The sequence below is a fragment of the Nicotiana tabacum genome, chromosome 12, assembly GCF_000715075.1.
Source record: "Nicotiana tabacum cultivar K326 chromosome 12, ASM71507v2, whole genome shotgun sequence".
Taxonomy (NCBI): domain Eukaryota; kingdom Viridiplantae; phylum Streptophyta; class Magnoliopsida; order Solanales; family Solanaceae; genus Nicotiana; species Nicotiana tabacum.
Genome location: NC_134091.1, coordinates 19,705,947 through 19,720,675, shown reverse-complemented (window position 1 = coordinate 19,720,675; position 14,729 = coordinate 19,705,947). Strand labels below are relative to the sequence as shown.

General features: G+C 34.4%; 2 protein-coding genes across 2 annotated transcripts; both read left to right on the top strand.

Annotated features, from left to right (window-relative positions):
- Positions 1-218: 218 nt before the first annotated feature.
- On the top strand, positions 219-4,923 carry LOC107774513 (protein ROOT INITIATION DEFECTIVE 3-like). Its single transcript, XM_016594065.2, has 8 exons — positions 219-525; positions 689-802; positions 901-1,034; positions 1,123-1,270; positions 1,502-1,701; positions 2,354-2,481; positions 2,933-3,180; positions 4,457-4,923. The coding sequence occupies exons 1-8, from the start codon at positions 313-315 to the stop codon at positions 4,619-4,621; spliced, it is 1,350 nt and encodes a 449-aa protein (XP_016449551.1). The 5' UTR covers positions 219-312; the 3' UTR covers positions 4,622-4,923.
- A 6,525-nt stretch (positions 4,924-11,448) lies between these two features.
- Positions 11,449-12,796, top strand: LOC107774514 (transcription factor LATE FLOWERING-like). The gene is made up of 2 exons (XM_016594066.2): positions 11,449-11,829; positions 11,930-12,796. The coding sequence occupies exons 1-2, from the start codon at positions 11,733-11,735 to the stop codon at positions 12,598-12,600; spliced, it is 768 nt and encodes a 255-aa protein (XP_016449552.1). The 5' UTR covers positions 11,449-11,732; the 3' UTR covers positions 12,601-12,796.
- Positions 12,797-14,729: the final 1,933 nt, after the last annotated feature.

Genomic DNA, 14,729 nt, shown 5'->3' with positions numbered 1-14,729 from the left:
TAAAAATCTTAATTTTAGGATAGTTCGGATTCAGGACACATTAATTAATTCCTAAATAGCAGCAATTTAGAGTAGCTACCTCATATCATTTCTACCTCAAAGCGGAAGTACACAACGAGCGGGTTAGATTGGATAAGGTTGATGGGCCAGAAATATTAAAGAATAGCCTTATCGAGATTCTGCCTGCCCAGCCCAGATTTTAATAGACCCTCAGTACCAACGTACTTCAAAATTTCAAACTCGCGCAAAAACTTCACCATTCCGGCAGTCTCCACCAAAACAGTAAGCACTTCTTCTCACTAAACCTACCAAATGACGGAGCTGGAATTGGTAATCGCGTCGTCGCCGACCGACGCCGGTATCGGCTGTTGGGACCTCCATACTGGCGCCGAGCACCTTCGTCATCGGTCTTGCTCCTCCCCTTCTCATGGCCTCGTCTGTGTCGGCGGCCGTTTTCTCGCCTCCTCTCAACTCTGTGCTTCCAAATCGTCGTCAGGATCTATCCTTTACTGGTCCTGGAACAAGGTATAACAATAAATTTTCGTTTTACTGCATAAATTCTGTAAACTCACACTATTATAGGTCGAAGTTAAACTGTTCGATGCATTGCTTGTTAGAAAACCTAGTTTTGGATTAAACTGTTATGTAGTGGCTATAATTATTTACTTTTTTGTAATTACATTTGTAGCCTCAAGTTGAAGTTAAAAGCTTTCCAGCGGAACCTATAAATCCACTTGTTTGCAACAATGAGGGAACTTATATGGCCGGAGGAGGTGCATCCGGTGATATATACTTGTGGCAGGTTTATACTAAGTCGTGTTTTGGTCATTATGTATATTTATTAGCTCACTGTATCTGACAATACCTATTAAATGTTTTATGTTTTGTTTATTTTTGTAGGTTGCGACTGGTAAACTACTTAAGAAGTGGCATGCTCACTATAGGGCAGTTACTTGCTTGAAATTCAATGATGATCAATCGCTTCTGATTTCTGGTTCAGAGGATGGATCTGTTCGAGTTTGGTCTCTTATAATGTACTATTATTTGCTTTCAATGATTTTCGCTTGTCTAGTTTTTGTTTGATGATCTGAGGTCTAATCACTGGAAATTGGCTGAAATTAGGGTATTTGATGATTTGTTGAGGGATAAAGCAAGACAGCCTTACGAGTATAGTTTCTCTGAGCATTCTTTGAAGGTGACTGATGTTGTGACTGGTTATGGCGGAGCTAATGCAATTGTTGTATCTGCCTCAGAAGATAGAACTTGCAAGGTTCGCCTTGTTATTTTCCCAATTTATTAAACTTGACCAGTACAATTGATGGTCAATCATAATGAATTGTGTTAATTGACTCCACAACAAGTATAATATGTTTTCTCATTTTTTAGTGGTTTCAGCTTGTTATTTGTCTAATCACCATAGTGACTGCCAATAATTAATTAGTTGGAACCAGTGTATACCCCTGTCTGAGTCTCAATAGTCTTAGCTGTTCATTTATCTTAGGTATGGAGTTTGTCGAGAGGAAAATTGTTGAGAAACATTGTGTTTCCATCAGTAATTGATGCAATTGCATTGGACCCAGGAGAAGATGTCTTCTATGCTGGTGGTAGAGATGGGAAAATTTACATAGCTGCAGTAAATGCTGTTGCTGACTCCAACAGTAATTACGGATTGCACATTCTTGGTTTTCTGTCTGAGCAAAGGTTTGTAATAACAATTTGTTATGTTAATAGTTATGTGATCTAGCTAATAAGAACTCTGGTTTTGTAAACCGTAAAGTTTTATCCTTTTTATTTTACATTTAAGATGTTTGGAAAAGCTTCCCTATAACTTTTTGTGTTTCACGAGTACCTCTATGTAGTCCTTTCCTGTCCTATGGAGTACATGAAATCACCAGGTGACTCTGCTTAATTTTTGTTGGCATCACTCATATATTCATGTTAAACTGTCAAGCATGAAAAAGTTGTTGATTTGAATCTCTTTATTCTTTTTGAATGCTGAAATTCAAGAGTCATTTAGTAGGAATCTAATAGTTTAGGCATGAAGTGTATGGAGTTTGTGTTCTGGTAATGTATGGTTGAATTTTGTGATCAGGGAATTACTCTCAACTTGTTTGTGGAGTTTAACTAGTTTCTGGATGTTCTTATAGGATTATGACAAAAAATTTCCCTTTTTACTTTTCAGCTATATGAGGTCATGCTATTTTTGCTTGTTATTATTTGAACCATGGCGAGATAGCCCCTGTAATTTTTTGAACTTCTCTGCCAGTCCTGCAGATACATGCTAACTTTTGTCTCCATTCCCTTATCTGTTTTTCATTTTCCTTGAATAACTTTACAACAATTCATGAAACAGTAAGGCTATTACATGCTTAGCATTAACTACTGACGGGGGCTTGCTAATTTCTGGATCAGAGGATGGCATGGTTCGGGTGTGGAACACTAAAGACCATAACATCGCCCGAATTTTTAGGCATGCAAAAGGTGCAATTTATGTCCTTTGTACTTCTTCAAATGACCGATTGCTACTATTTTAATACACTTTCTTGAAATTCTTGAAAAATTTAAAGTCGTGCATAAGAAATCTGTTTGTTAAATGTATGGTTAATTTATTTTTTTAAAAAAACTTTAAGGTTTGTAAGTAGGCTTTAAAGTCGTGCATAAGAAGGCTTGAAAAAGGGCTTGTTTCCCCTCTTGAATCCTAATGTCTTGCAACAGTTAGTAAAATGCGGAAAGAGTTAAATTAAAGCTCTTTCGGTTAGGACACTTGGTAGTATCCTCACATGAAAAATCTGATGATTCTGTTGGGCGGTTATCAATATTACTCGTTTCAGTGGTGGCTTAATATATATCTAGTTTCAAATTCTATTTTTTTTTTCCTTACTTGCTTTTCCAAGTCAGTGAAATATCTTATCTTTGTATTCGTTCTTAACAGGCCCAGTTAACAATATAGTTGTTGTTAGACAACCATCTCTCCTGAGTACCAGTGGATCTGTGAGTTCCCAAGTACCCTCCGTAAAGAGACATGGGGCATCATTACCACCCCCATTGGAAAAGTATGCTAACTCAGCAGATGATAATGATTATATGGCAGTAATTGGCCCCCGATTCAATCATGATAGATCTGTTGAAGCTTCATATATCAGTGTTCAGACACTAAATAATCAAATCTTAGAGCTTCAGGTCAGATTTTCTTGATCACAGTGCATTTCCTTTTTCCTGTTGCCTGTTTTTGTGTTTTCAACTCCCTGTCACTATTATTGTGTGTTCTATGTTCTCAAGTGTCTATGGTTATGAATAGGACATTTTCAGTGGTAAATTTTATATTAGTTGCTTCCCAATTTAAGGGTCCTAGTTTGACTGGGCATGACTATTTATGAGAAGAGATGAAAATGTGAATAGTTAAGTGTTTATTCGGAGAACATGCGGTCCAGTTGTTGACTTTGTGTTTTTTTAAGAATAGAGAGAAAGTGGTAAATAAAATAGGAACAAAGGGCTCTTTTCTGTGGAAGAGGGAGTATCACGTCTTTCTAATGGGGAATAGATACTTTCAAATGTGGACTTTGCTCATGCCAACATTCGAAGTCTTATCATTTTTTGTTACTTGTTCATTTATCCTTTAAAACCAGTATAGTGGCTCTACAGCAATCATCTCTGTGAAACTCTTCATGTGCTCAACCTCATGAACTACGTTTTTCATGGCACATTCATGTCGGTTTGTTTTAGAGTCTAGGAAAATGTCATAGCCAACAATCTTTCTGCAATTGATGTATGTACCATCTAAAATTTTCATTTTCAACATCTTTATGTTTTCATTCTTTTTATGTGAAAAGATTGGTCTTGTCGTCAATTGCAGTAATGCACTTAAAGGGCTATCTGACCGTTAAGTGGTGATTTAGTGGAGGTAATGGAACTGAAGACAGACTGCCGGCAGATTTGCTTGGAGTTTGACTACATCACACATAACTTGGTTCAATTTTACTTTCTTAAAGAAGCAGTTAGCTGTCTTTTAGCTTCTATTTGCACATATGAAGGAAAAACAGCTAGTACTTCGACAAAGTAATAACATAAATAAGGATTCAGAAAGTAAAATTGTGTTTTTGTGGAAAACATAGTTTAAAGTGAAGGAAAAACAGCTAGTACTTTGATATATCAAATTCAAACCCATACATATAGTTACTAGATTTCTTTCTAGTCACATTTAAACAAGAAGAGATGTCTTCTTCTTTGTTTGGCAGATGTAAATGACAGTGTAAGCTGACTTGTTAAGGTCCAAAACTTATACTTACAAGATATTCTGAGATGTAATTTGGTTATCGAAGCAATATGCACCACTTTTACTTTTTGATGCTAGTACAACTGCTGTGATAGTTAATCCCATTGCTATAGATATGTCATACTATTGCCCGACAAAAGTGATCATACATTGCAACTAATAGCGAGTGTTTCCTCCATACAGAGACAAGGGTCTTCTGCTGCTGCTCAAATGGAGATCGAAAAGCTAAAACTCGACCGCGGCAGGTCCATACAAATGATTCAGCAATGGGAAAAGAAGTATCAAAATCTACATCAGTTTTGTGTAACCGAGCTATTGGATGGGGAACCAGCTGGAAATGCTGTGTGACGCAGCCTATAACAAATACTAAGTATATTTTTTCAATACATTCTGTGGGGGAAGGATGAAACAGGAAGGGGATGCTCTGCTTATAGATTAGAGTACTCTTCCACCTACATGATGTGCTCACCCAGTGAGCTTGCTCTCAATTGATTACTATCTGCAGCAGCTTCTTAAAATTTTGTGTAATATTTATTTAGCAGTGATTAGTTATGACAGTATAGATGAAATTCGATTCCTTTTACTTGAAGTTTCCGTGAACAAAAGGTTTAAATTAATTGAGTCTAGAACTCTCGCTGCATTTGTATTCAGTCAATTCTTCTTTATTTCAATTTGGTAGTATCTTATGTGGAACTCTCATCAATCTGAGTTCAAAGACTGGTTTCCCTTTAGCTTATATGCTATTGCTGGCTGCAGACAGAGAGAAGCAGCTGTTTAAAGTAGGTCCAGTGCATGGCTCTCAAAGTGAGTCGGATAGTATTGCAAACCTGATCTCACATTTTAACGATCAGTAACGGCTGACTTTAGTTTTGATTCCAACTGCTTCTCTTTGCTATGTGATCTCACATTTTGATCATAATGTTTTTAAATTTTCAATCTTGAACTATTTCAACCCACTGCTATGCAACGTGTTTGCATTTACTTTTAGATTTAAGTAATTTATCCTTTTGTTTCCTTTGACGTACCAGAGAATTCAAGTGCAACTCAAAAGTCTCATATTCTTAGGTCGTGTTCTTAATATTAAGATGGCCTTTGCAGCAAACAAACGTGAAAACAAGAATAAGCCTACAACAGTAAATTTTGAAATCCAATATATCTTTAGTAGATGGAAAAAGAAGGATACGAGAAAAACTGCAACGACATAAGCGTTGAAATGATTGGCTTAGTGGTCTCTCGTCAAGACGCAACCTTGAGAAAACTGTTCAAAAAAGTCCCCTATAGATCACAGGTTGGAGCCGTTGAAATAACCACTAATACTTGTATTAGGATAGTGTATCTATATCACACTCTAATGGGTGCGACCCTTCCTGAACCCTTCGTGACGGGCTGCCCTTTTATCATAATGAACTTTCAAATTCAGGAAATTAGTATACTGCATGGACCTAAAAGGGAATTGGAAAAGCACGTGCATGGGTCGAAAAAGGAAATATAAAAGCTAGAAGTTTGGGCTCAAACATTTCCAAACAGAGAAAATGTAATTGAAAAACACATTGATGATATCGTCAAGCCTGCACCCTTAGCTCCAAACAGAAGATGATTTGCCAATTAAGCAGCAAAATGAAAATCAGAAGGAAGGAATTCAATTCCTGCACTCAATTTCCTTTCCAAGAAAAGTGGTACTTTGTGAAAATGAGAGCACAAAGGGTTGGAACCAAACAATTGGCATCATGCTTTTTTGACTGTTTGATTGCCCAATTTTGGCAGTGAAGCAATCCCCTTCCCAACTTGTAGCGATGAAAATCACGTGTAAAAGAGACCCAAAAAAGAAAAAGTTGGACCACTTCTGATTGCAGATTGCTGATTGCTTTAGTAGTGTCATATTAATAGTTTTCTTTCTTTTTTGTCCTATTTTTTTCTTTCCTCTGAACCCTGCCTGCAAGTCCCGATGAGAAAGGAAGGGTAAGGAAACTGGGAGAAAATCTTGAAAATATATTATATTAAGTACCGAATGAAATATATGAATATTAAATACAAACAGTAATAACAACAACCCATCCACAAGTGGGATTTGGGGAGGGTAGAATGCACGCATCCTTATCCCTACCTGGGAAGGCAGAAAGACTATTTCCGATACACCCTCAGCTAAAGAAGATGAAAGAAGCGCTGATAACAATTCATAGCAAGACAAACTAGATTGAAGATAGCAATAAATACAAACAAGAAAAAAAAAATAGGAATCTAGGAATAGAAGATAAGGTGATGCAACAGTGATAATGCAAAGTAAAATTTTTATGTTTCAAAAGAACCCCCTACCCAACAACAAATTCTGCCTATTTTGGCTTCTTTTTATCCAATCGAACCGTTTCTTGCAGAGAACATGTCTCTTTATTCATGTCATTTTTTGATTAAATATAATATCTTATTCTATCCATTTTTAATGCTTGGAGAGTAGAAAATGATAACAAAAGAGAGGTGCTCGGTTGGCTAGGTCAGTAGAAGCGGAGCCATCTATCAATTTGAAATGTTAATTAATGAATTGTAGATTAATAATTTTACATATTCAATAATTTTTTAAGAAAAACACATAGTTTGAATCAAAATTAGTTCAATCGAATTTAGGGTGGCCTCCTTCCCAGGGTGGCGGTGGCACTTATGATCATCAATTTAAACACTGCTTTGAAAACAGGCCTTAAGGTTTCTTGCATTTGAGGATTGGTGTTACAGTTGCAGAAGAAGGCAGCAGGCAATACACTCCAAAAAAACACACATGTTTCTTTTCTCTTGTTGCTTCCCTTTCATATATATATTCTCCTTCTCACTATCTCTGCAAACGTACAACTGTCATCTTGATGATCCAAGTAAATACATAAAAATATCTTTCACCATCTTCTAGGGCCTTCTACCCTTCCCATTTCAATTAAGAATAACATAAAATTTGATTTAACTTATATAAATGTAGCAGTATATTTTAACATGTTGCAGTAGATAACCTTTCTTATTATTCAAGTTGTTAATCTATACTTTATGGATGATTACTTATAATTTTCTTACCTAATAGTGTAATATATATTTTTTACATTATCAGTATATAAAAAGTAAATTTTATTGAATTAAACATGTAACTTGGGATATCAAACAACCGGTATTTTGATCTTAGTCTGATATGAAATCCTCCATGAGAAAGTAACCAGAATTGAAGTAAGTTAGAATATTCGGCTTTAAAATATAATACTACTGCCATATCAACCTGAAGATCTTGGTTGCAATTTTTCCAAAATAATAAATAAGACGTAAAAAAAAACTGAACGGAATCTAGGGTTTATTAGAGTAGTAAATTTACAGCGTTGGATATCCATGCAGTTTATAACGTGCATGAGGAGTTGTTTGCAGATCCTTTGTAACTGTTTGGTAATAAAGCTATTGGTTTTAAATGCTCTGAGTATTTAGCTCTTGCAATATATATACACATATGATTGCTTATTGTTGGTTGAGACTTGAGAAAGAAATAAATATAGACATCATGTCCTTTATTATCAGCATTTGTTGTTTCTGGTACGTCTCCTTCTTACATTATAAAAACACATTCACTTCGTATCTACCCGTTAAAATAGTAGCCATCAACATCTATGTCTTAATTTGAGGTGATAAAGAAGTAGATTATTAGGTGCAATCTTTTTCTTTATTAATTAAATTTCTATTTCTCAGAGAAAGAGGAACGTAACGGTCAAACAGTAGCATACCTATCGTATGAAAAACTCTTATCGGTACTACTAAACTATAAGCTTTAGTGGTTATTGGGTACAGTCTTACCTTATCAATTATAACATGATGCAAGAAAGTTATTCGAGAATATTACATTTGTCTTTGATGAGTTATGTAAATCTCTCCCACATATAAACATTCCATGTGAAACCGATTTGGGTATTAGTTCAATAAGAATGTTCAAGATCCATCTACGTTAAATTAACTGTAATATATTGAATCCTTAAAAAGTAGTACTCCATTTGTTTTAATATAAGGTTATTGTTCTATTGTATGCCCCTATGATACTATTGGCATAACTATGTACGCACAACGTCTTTGTTTCTTTCCATTATATTCCTAAGGGGGAATAGATAAAAAGAATGTCGACATTAAGGATAAAGCTGTTTTGAATTATTCGGTTTACCTCCCTCACTCTCGTTGACTATTAAACTATGTATCAATTAGTTAATTAAGTTCAAGAATAAGTACCAGTGACCTAATCAACGTTAGAAATTGCGCAACTAAAGATTTCAAACTAGCGCTATTATCTCATTTTTTTTATTGACTAGATGATAACCCAAATTTTTATAGCTAGGTATTGACTTACAGTACCATAACCAGATTCTCAAAATTCTGATTTTTGGTAAGGGGTAACTCTAGTGGAGAGTAATCTAGAGGGTAGGTACTTCACTCACGATACACAATGTTCGGAAGTAGTACGTATATGATTATTAGTTTAAAATCTTTTAATTTATTGATATAAAGTTTTGTCTAATTAAGAAAATAAAACTAGAACAAAGGAAGTGAGCTATAAGAAAAAGATTGTACAACTTGGGTGGTAGAATTTATTTTTTGTTGGTTTCCCACATGATATTCAATATTGGCATTGAGGCCCTAACTAGTCCTAATTGCACCGCATGAGACCATTAAGGAGGAAAGCACTCCTATAAAAAAAAATTATTTTCAGTCCTCGAATCGAGAACTCTTATTAAAAGTGGATGAATCTTCGTCCCACAATAATCTTTTGGGGATAGTAGAAAAGAGGAAATAAGTGAGGGGAATTTAGGGCCTCTATAATAAGAGTTAAAAAATGACGATGCGGTGTACGAAACATCTTGAATTTATATAGGATCTGAAAAAAGATCGCATTCCAAGAAAATATGATATAGACAAATTACCTTGATTCAAACATCAATGAATTTCGTGACTTATAGGTCGTGATTTGTTTTTTGAGTTAACTAATAACAGGAGAATTAAACAGTAGAAAGGAAGAGAAGCAGTTCACCACAGGTAAGTTCGTTAGCTTAAAAACAGCACATGAAACAGTAGTTACTGCAGAAACTGATCCACCTCGAAATGCGTTCCTCTTAAACCTTTAAGCTGTAAGTTGCAGTCTATCATTATACCTCCAGTAATAATACAACCGTTCATCCCAACTTGATGCTTTACAGGGAGTATAATAAAGTTAGAATTCATAATTTGAATTTTATTGATTCAACTATTAAAATTTATATTAAAATTATATTTAATATTCTTGAAAATTTATAATTTTACATATTTATCTATGTTTTGTATTGAAAAAGGAGGAAACTTCTCAGGAAGGATTGTCGCTAAAAATGCACCAAATGATTATAATGAAAACTGAAAAATATTTGGGACAAGCAAAGTTTTTTAAACTTTTATAATTCCAAATAAATCTACAAAATCAAGTTGCGATAATAAATAAATACAACCAGGGGCAAAGCTACAACCTATCAAGGGTGGTTAATTAACAGACTACCCTTCGTCGAAAAATTATATTGTGTATATAGACAAAATATTAGTTTTAGAGGTATATAACATATATTGAAAGAACATTTCACTTCTTTCAAGTTTGACTTGGAAAAATTTCTGGTTTCGCAGGGGCGTATCTAGGGGGTTCTATGGGGCACGTGAACCCATGCTCCCCACCCTAAATCATGTATAGTAATGTTATATTTTTTCAAAAAATATTTAAATATATGTGTGTGCATCCATGCTCAAAGTATTATATGATGTGATAGTTATTGAGTGAATCTCTCTAGGTGAGTTTGTGAGTTCAAATCTTATGTCAATTTTGTTATTTTTTTCCTTTTTTTTTCTAGAAGTAGACGCCCATGGGAGATGGGCGTGTCTAGTATTATTTTTTGCGTATTAATTAAGTACATTTTTTTTTTGTTTGGTTAATTCTTTCAAAATTTTCACACATTGAAATTCATATTCTTCTTTTGTCGCTGTAAAATTTTATATGATTAAACAAAATGTGTATATTAAAACTAGTAGCAGGGTATGATGTAGCATATAGTCAATGAGTTCAATTGATCTCATATTTTCAACATGGAAAATAGATAGAGATGTAAGAAAATTATTATTTAAACAAACAAAAATTTGAACTTATAATTCCAAAAGTACATGGGTACACAATCGTAAGAACTAAAGGTTGAACCCGTAAAATTTATATTGTGGATCCACCTCTTCTTAATAGTGCACCCATCCTACCAAAATCCTGGATCCGCCTTTGCAAGTTTCGCCACTGAATACGTACAACTTATGCATAATTTTGTATACGTTGTATAGTACTAACAATTATCTCCGTAGCAGAGTAGGAATTTCGCCGCCGACACACCGGCCATTGGCCACCGGCGATCGAGTTGACTCATTTAAGTGGTGTGTGTTGACTCATTTAAGTGCGGGGTGAGCGTGAGACCTCTGACTTCTGTCATGTGTGTGTGGGGTTTTAGCTAAGGCTTCTTTATAACAAAAACAAAGTGAAACTTGAGAGGCAAAGTTTAGAGTCGATATATACAATTAATTTAATTACTTTTATTTATTTTAATATATTATATAGTTCATGCACCATCAAAAGCATTTATGGCATCCCTGCTACAGTTGGTAGATCTAAACCCTCCAATTTGTGGGCCTATTCCCACACATCTTTACCTTTTCCTTCTTGGGAATAATCTTACTGTTTCTTCTATCTGTTTTTTTTTAATTAAAAAAAATCATATATCTGGAAAGATCATTCTCTACTAATATACTAACATAAAATAAATAACAAGCACAACTGTTGGTCATTAAAAAATAAAAATGAGTAATGATTATAAACAAAATTATAACTTGTTCCAACATAGCTTAGCTGTAAGCCTCCAATAGAAGATCATTTTTAGTATGTGTTTTTTTTCGTTTTCTTAGTGAAAGAATATTTAAAAACATTTGAAAGAAAAGGAAAGAAAAAAAAGTATACCAACTTTGATGACATAATAAAAGTTGGTATTATATTCTTACCGAATTATTTATCTGCTAATACAGCAGAATATAAAATATCAAATATGCAATATAATATATATACTACTTACTATATAATAATGAAACTAGTTGTTATATATAGCCTTCAATTCCCACTGAGGCTTAGATGGTCTGTTTCCAATATTATCACTATTTTATTCCCTTCATTTCTTTCACTTCTCCCCAACCTAAATAGCAGCTATAGCTAAAACACTAGCAGCAGCAGTAGTAGTAGTACCACTACTAGTAGCAGACCTTTGCCATTTCACTCTGCAACATTCTGATAAAACTCTCAGTTTACTCTCTCTTCTCTTTACCTTACCCATCCCTCTGTCCCAATAACCCCATCTTCATCTTTTTTCTTTTCTTCATTTTCTAGTATAAAAGAGAGTGATTAAGTCTAACAAAAGCTATGGATATTGAGATGCTCAAATCAGCAGCAGCTTCTGAAGATCAAATGGAGTTGATGCTCATGATGCAATTAGACAAACTTCCTGACTTCTCCACTGGTACGTAACAACGTTGAATATTGAATATTATGTGACTATTTCATTTAAGAATTTAAACTTAAAAAGAGCCTAACTGTTTAATTATATTTTGTCTCGACAGGTAACAGTTCTGAATTGCCAATGATAGATTTTAGTCCACAAGGAAGTTGCAACAGCAACAACAGTGGAAATGGAAACACTAATTATTTCCCTAATCAAATTGATCACAATACACCAACTTTCTTGAACATACCTTCCAACAATATCTCATTTACTAACTCTCATCAAAATCCTTCAACCCTTCAAAATTTCTTAGCCAATAACTCTAGTAGTAGCAGTAGTTCTGGTGCATTTAATTCCCATTCGATGAATCGAAGTAATATGGCAGCAATGAGAGAAATGATATTCAGAATTGCAGCAATGCAACCAATTAACATAGATCCTGAATCTGTAAAACCACCAAAGAGAAGGAATGTGAAAATATCGACCGATCCTCAAAGTGTAGCGGCACGTCACAGAAGAGAAAGGATAAGTGAAAGGATAAGAATATTACAGAGATTAGTACCAGGTGGTACTAAAATGGACACTGCATCAATGTTAGATGAAGCAATTCATTATGTCAAATTCTTGAAAAATCAAGTGCAGTCATTGGAAAGAGCAGGTGCAAATAGGCCATCAAATTCTGTTGCTGCTACAGGATTAGGATTCCCTGTACCAATGTCTTTAAGTGGGAATTATTTACCTGTGAGTTCAAAGAGTTATCAAAATATTCAACAATATGCAGATGCTTAGTTTGACTCCTTATTTGAAGGAAAAAAAAGAGAAAGAAGTTGTTCTTTCTTGTTAGAAGAAATTGAATTTGTGGGGTTGTAAATTAGAAAGGAAGTGTCAACGTCATTTGCATTATGATCCTTAAGGCTTATAACCATGCATGTTGTATTTGATAGGAGAATAATGATCTATAACCATGGTATATACTAGAGCCCCAATTGAGCTGTTAATAAGATTGTTTTCCTCAAACTCTCTTTTCTATATATGTTAGATTATGTGATCATTTTATTCAACACTTATTCTCTGACGTGTATGCTTGATTTTTTTTTTGTTAAATTGTTTGACCTTCTCATTGAAAGTTTAAATGTTTAGAGATAATATATTTTATTTACTTAATTATGTATACTCGAAAAGTACAAAGAATCAAAAAAGAAACCATCAATGTTTCCCAATTACATGGTGAATGATCAGCCAAAGTGAAGCTTGTATAACTTGCAACTTTCAAATAATTCTTATATGGGGGTTGAAATGGCCATGTGCAAATTATCTTTGCAGCATCTCGAAGAAAAATCTTGAAAACGAGATATTGAAGAGGCTTTTGTTTTCTTTATAGATATATATTCTTTTTTCTATTTACAAGTTCTGGGAATAGGTCTGTACATTTTGAAGATCAGAAGAGGGACCATTTAGGACTTTGGTTGTATACTCTTTCAAGGTCAAATAGCAACTCATGCCCCTTAGAAAGACAACTTGTAGGCTCCTGTTTGAAAATACCCCAGTTTTCTTAAGGGTCTTTTTGTTCCCAAATTGAACATTGTAGGGGTCGTTTGGTTCCCATATTTGAAAGAATAAAACAATGCAAGGACTAGTATTTGCCTTGGACCATTGTTCGCTTTCTTGACGAATTAATAGGAAGCTAAATCTGAGTTGAAACAAAGTCTATACTTCCCTTTTATTTTTCCTAACCTTTTACATTGGTAATATGATTAATAATTGAACGATTATTATGTCGGTGATTAATAATTGAAAGATTATTATACAATAATTACATATTTTCAGGGAATTTTCCGGGGGGAGGGGGTGAATTGTAATTTTTTTTTGTTTTTTTGAGGTAGTCGACTAACTTGCGTTCTAGTTGACTGGGCTCTTGAAAATTGAATAAAGGAAAAGAAATTGCAGAAAGTAAATGACACAGAATGTTTTTATACTGGTTTGGATTCAGAATGAAACCTACGTCCAGTCCCCTTGGGTTGCAAGGGTGTTCTCTTTCAAGTATAAAGTGGCTTAGTACAGACGGGTTGATGTTGTTATACATCAATAACTTTGTCACTTTGTTCTTCTCTCTATTCTCGATACAATGCCTCACTAATATTCTTTTCTCTCTTTCTTCTCTTCCTAGTTACACAAGAAATAACTCGTTATATATATATATATATATATATATATATATATATATATATATATACGAGTTGGTCTCCATTCTTCATGGCGTGATAGTGTAATGATTGAAAGGCAACCCAAGGGAGTTGATTCTTGGAATCAATCAAGATGATTTTCTTCTAAGAATAGAATCACTTTCCTTTTGTTGCTTAATTCCTTGATTTACTTTACCTTGCAAGCTGCTGAGATGAATATTCTATGTAAATTTTTTTATGTAGATGATTGATCTTCTATATTGATTGATTGATCCTCTATGATGATTGATTGATGCCTCCCGTAAATAGTTGATTCGAGTATTCGTTTTCCATAAACCACGCGGTCAAGACAGTTTTACTCCTTGATTCATGCCTTTGGATCTTGACTTGCACGTTTGACTCCTTGATTCTTGCTTTTAGATCTTCTGCTAGAATCTTTCCAATTTTTATGACATCCTTCTTTGGAATTGGTTTCCTGCAAGTAGAATTAAGTTATTGTCTATCATTAAAATATATATCCAACAATCTCCCCATTTTTGATGATGACAAAAAAACTTAATTCATTTTACTTCCCTGTTTATAGACTCCTTTTCTGTGGCTTTAGTCGGCTCTCTTTCAACTTGTTGTCATGAACTTTGAGTCGACTCCCCCTCATTAAGATGCTCCCCCTCACTCAGATGCACAGTAGTTGACCTCACTCAGTCAACTGAGCCACATCCTGCAAGTTAGTATTCT

What these genes read in the sequence shown, in the direction of transcription:
- LOC107774513 (XM_016594065.2), top strand. Translation starts at nt 313, where the DNA reads ATGACGGAGCTGGAATTGGTAATCGCGTCGTCGCCGACCGACGCCGGT. An exon ending in GTGATATATACTTGTGGCAG is followed by an intron (nt 803 to 900) that starts GTTTATACTAAG and finishes TTATTTTTGTAG; the next exon opens with GTTGCGACTGGTAAACTACT. An exon ending in GGTTTTCTGTCTGAGCAAAG is followed by an intron (nt 1,702 to 2,353) that starts GTTTGTAATAAC and finishes TTCATGAAACAG; the next exon opens with TAAGGCTATTACATGCTTAG.
- LOC107774514 (XM_016594066.2), top strand. Translation starts at nt 11,733, where the DNA reads ATGGATATTGAGATGCTCAAATCAGCAGCAGCTTCTGAAGATCAAATG. An exon ending in ACTTCCTGACTTCTCCACTG is followed by an intron (nt 11,830 to 11,929) that starts GTACGTAACAAC and finishes TTGTCTCGACAG; the next exon opens with GTAACAGTTCTGAATTGCCA.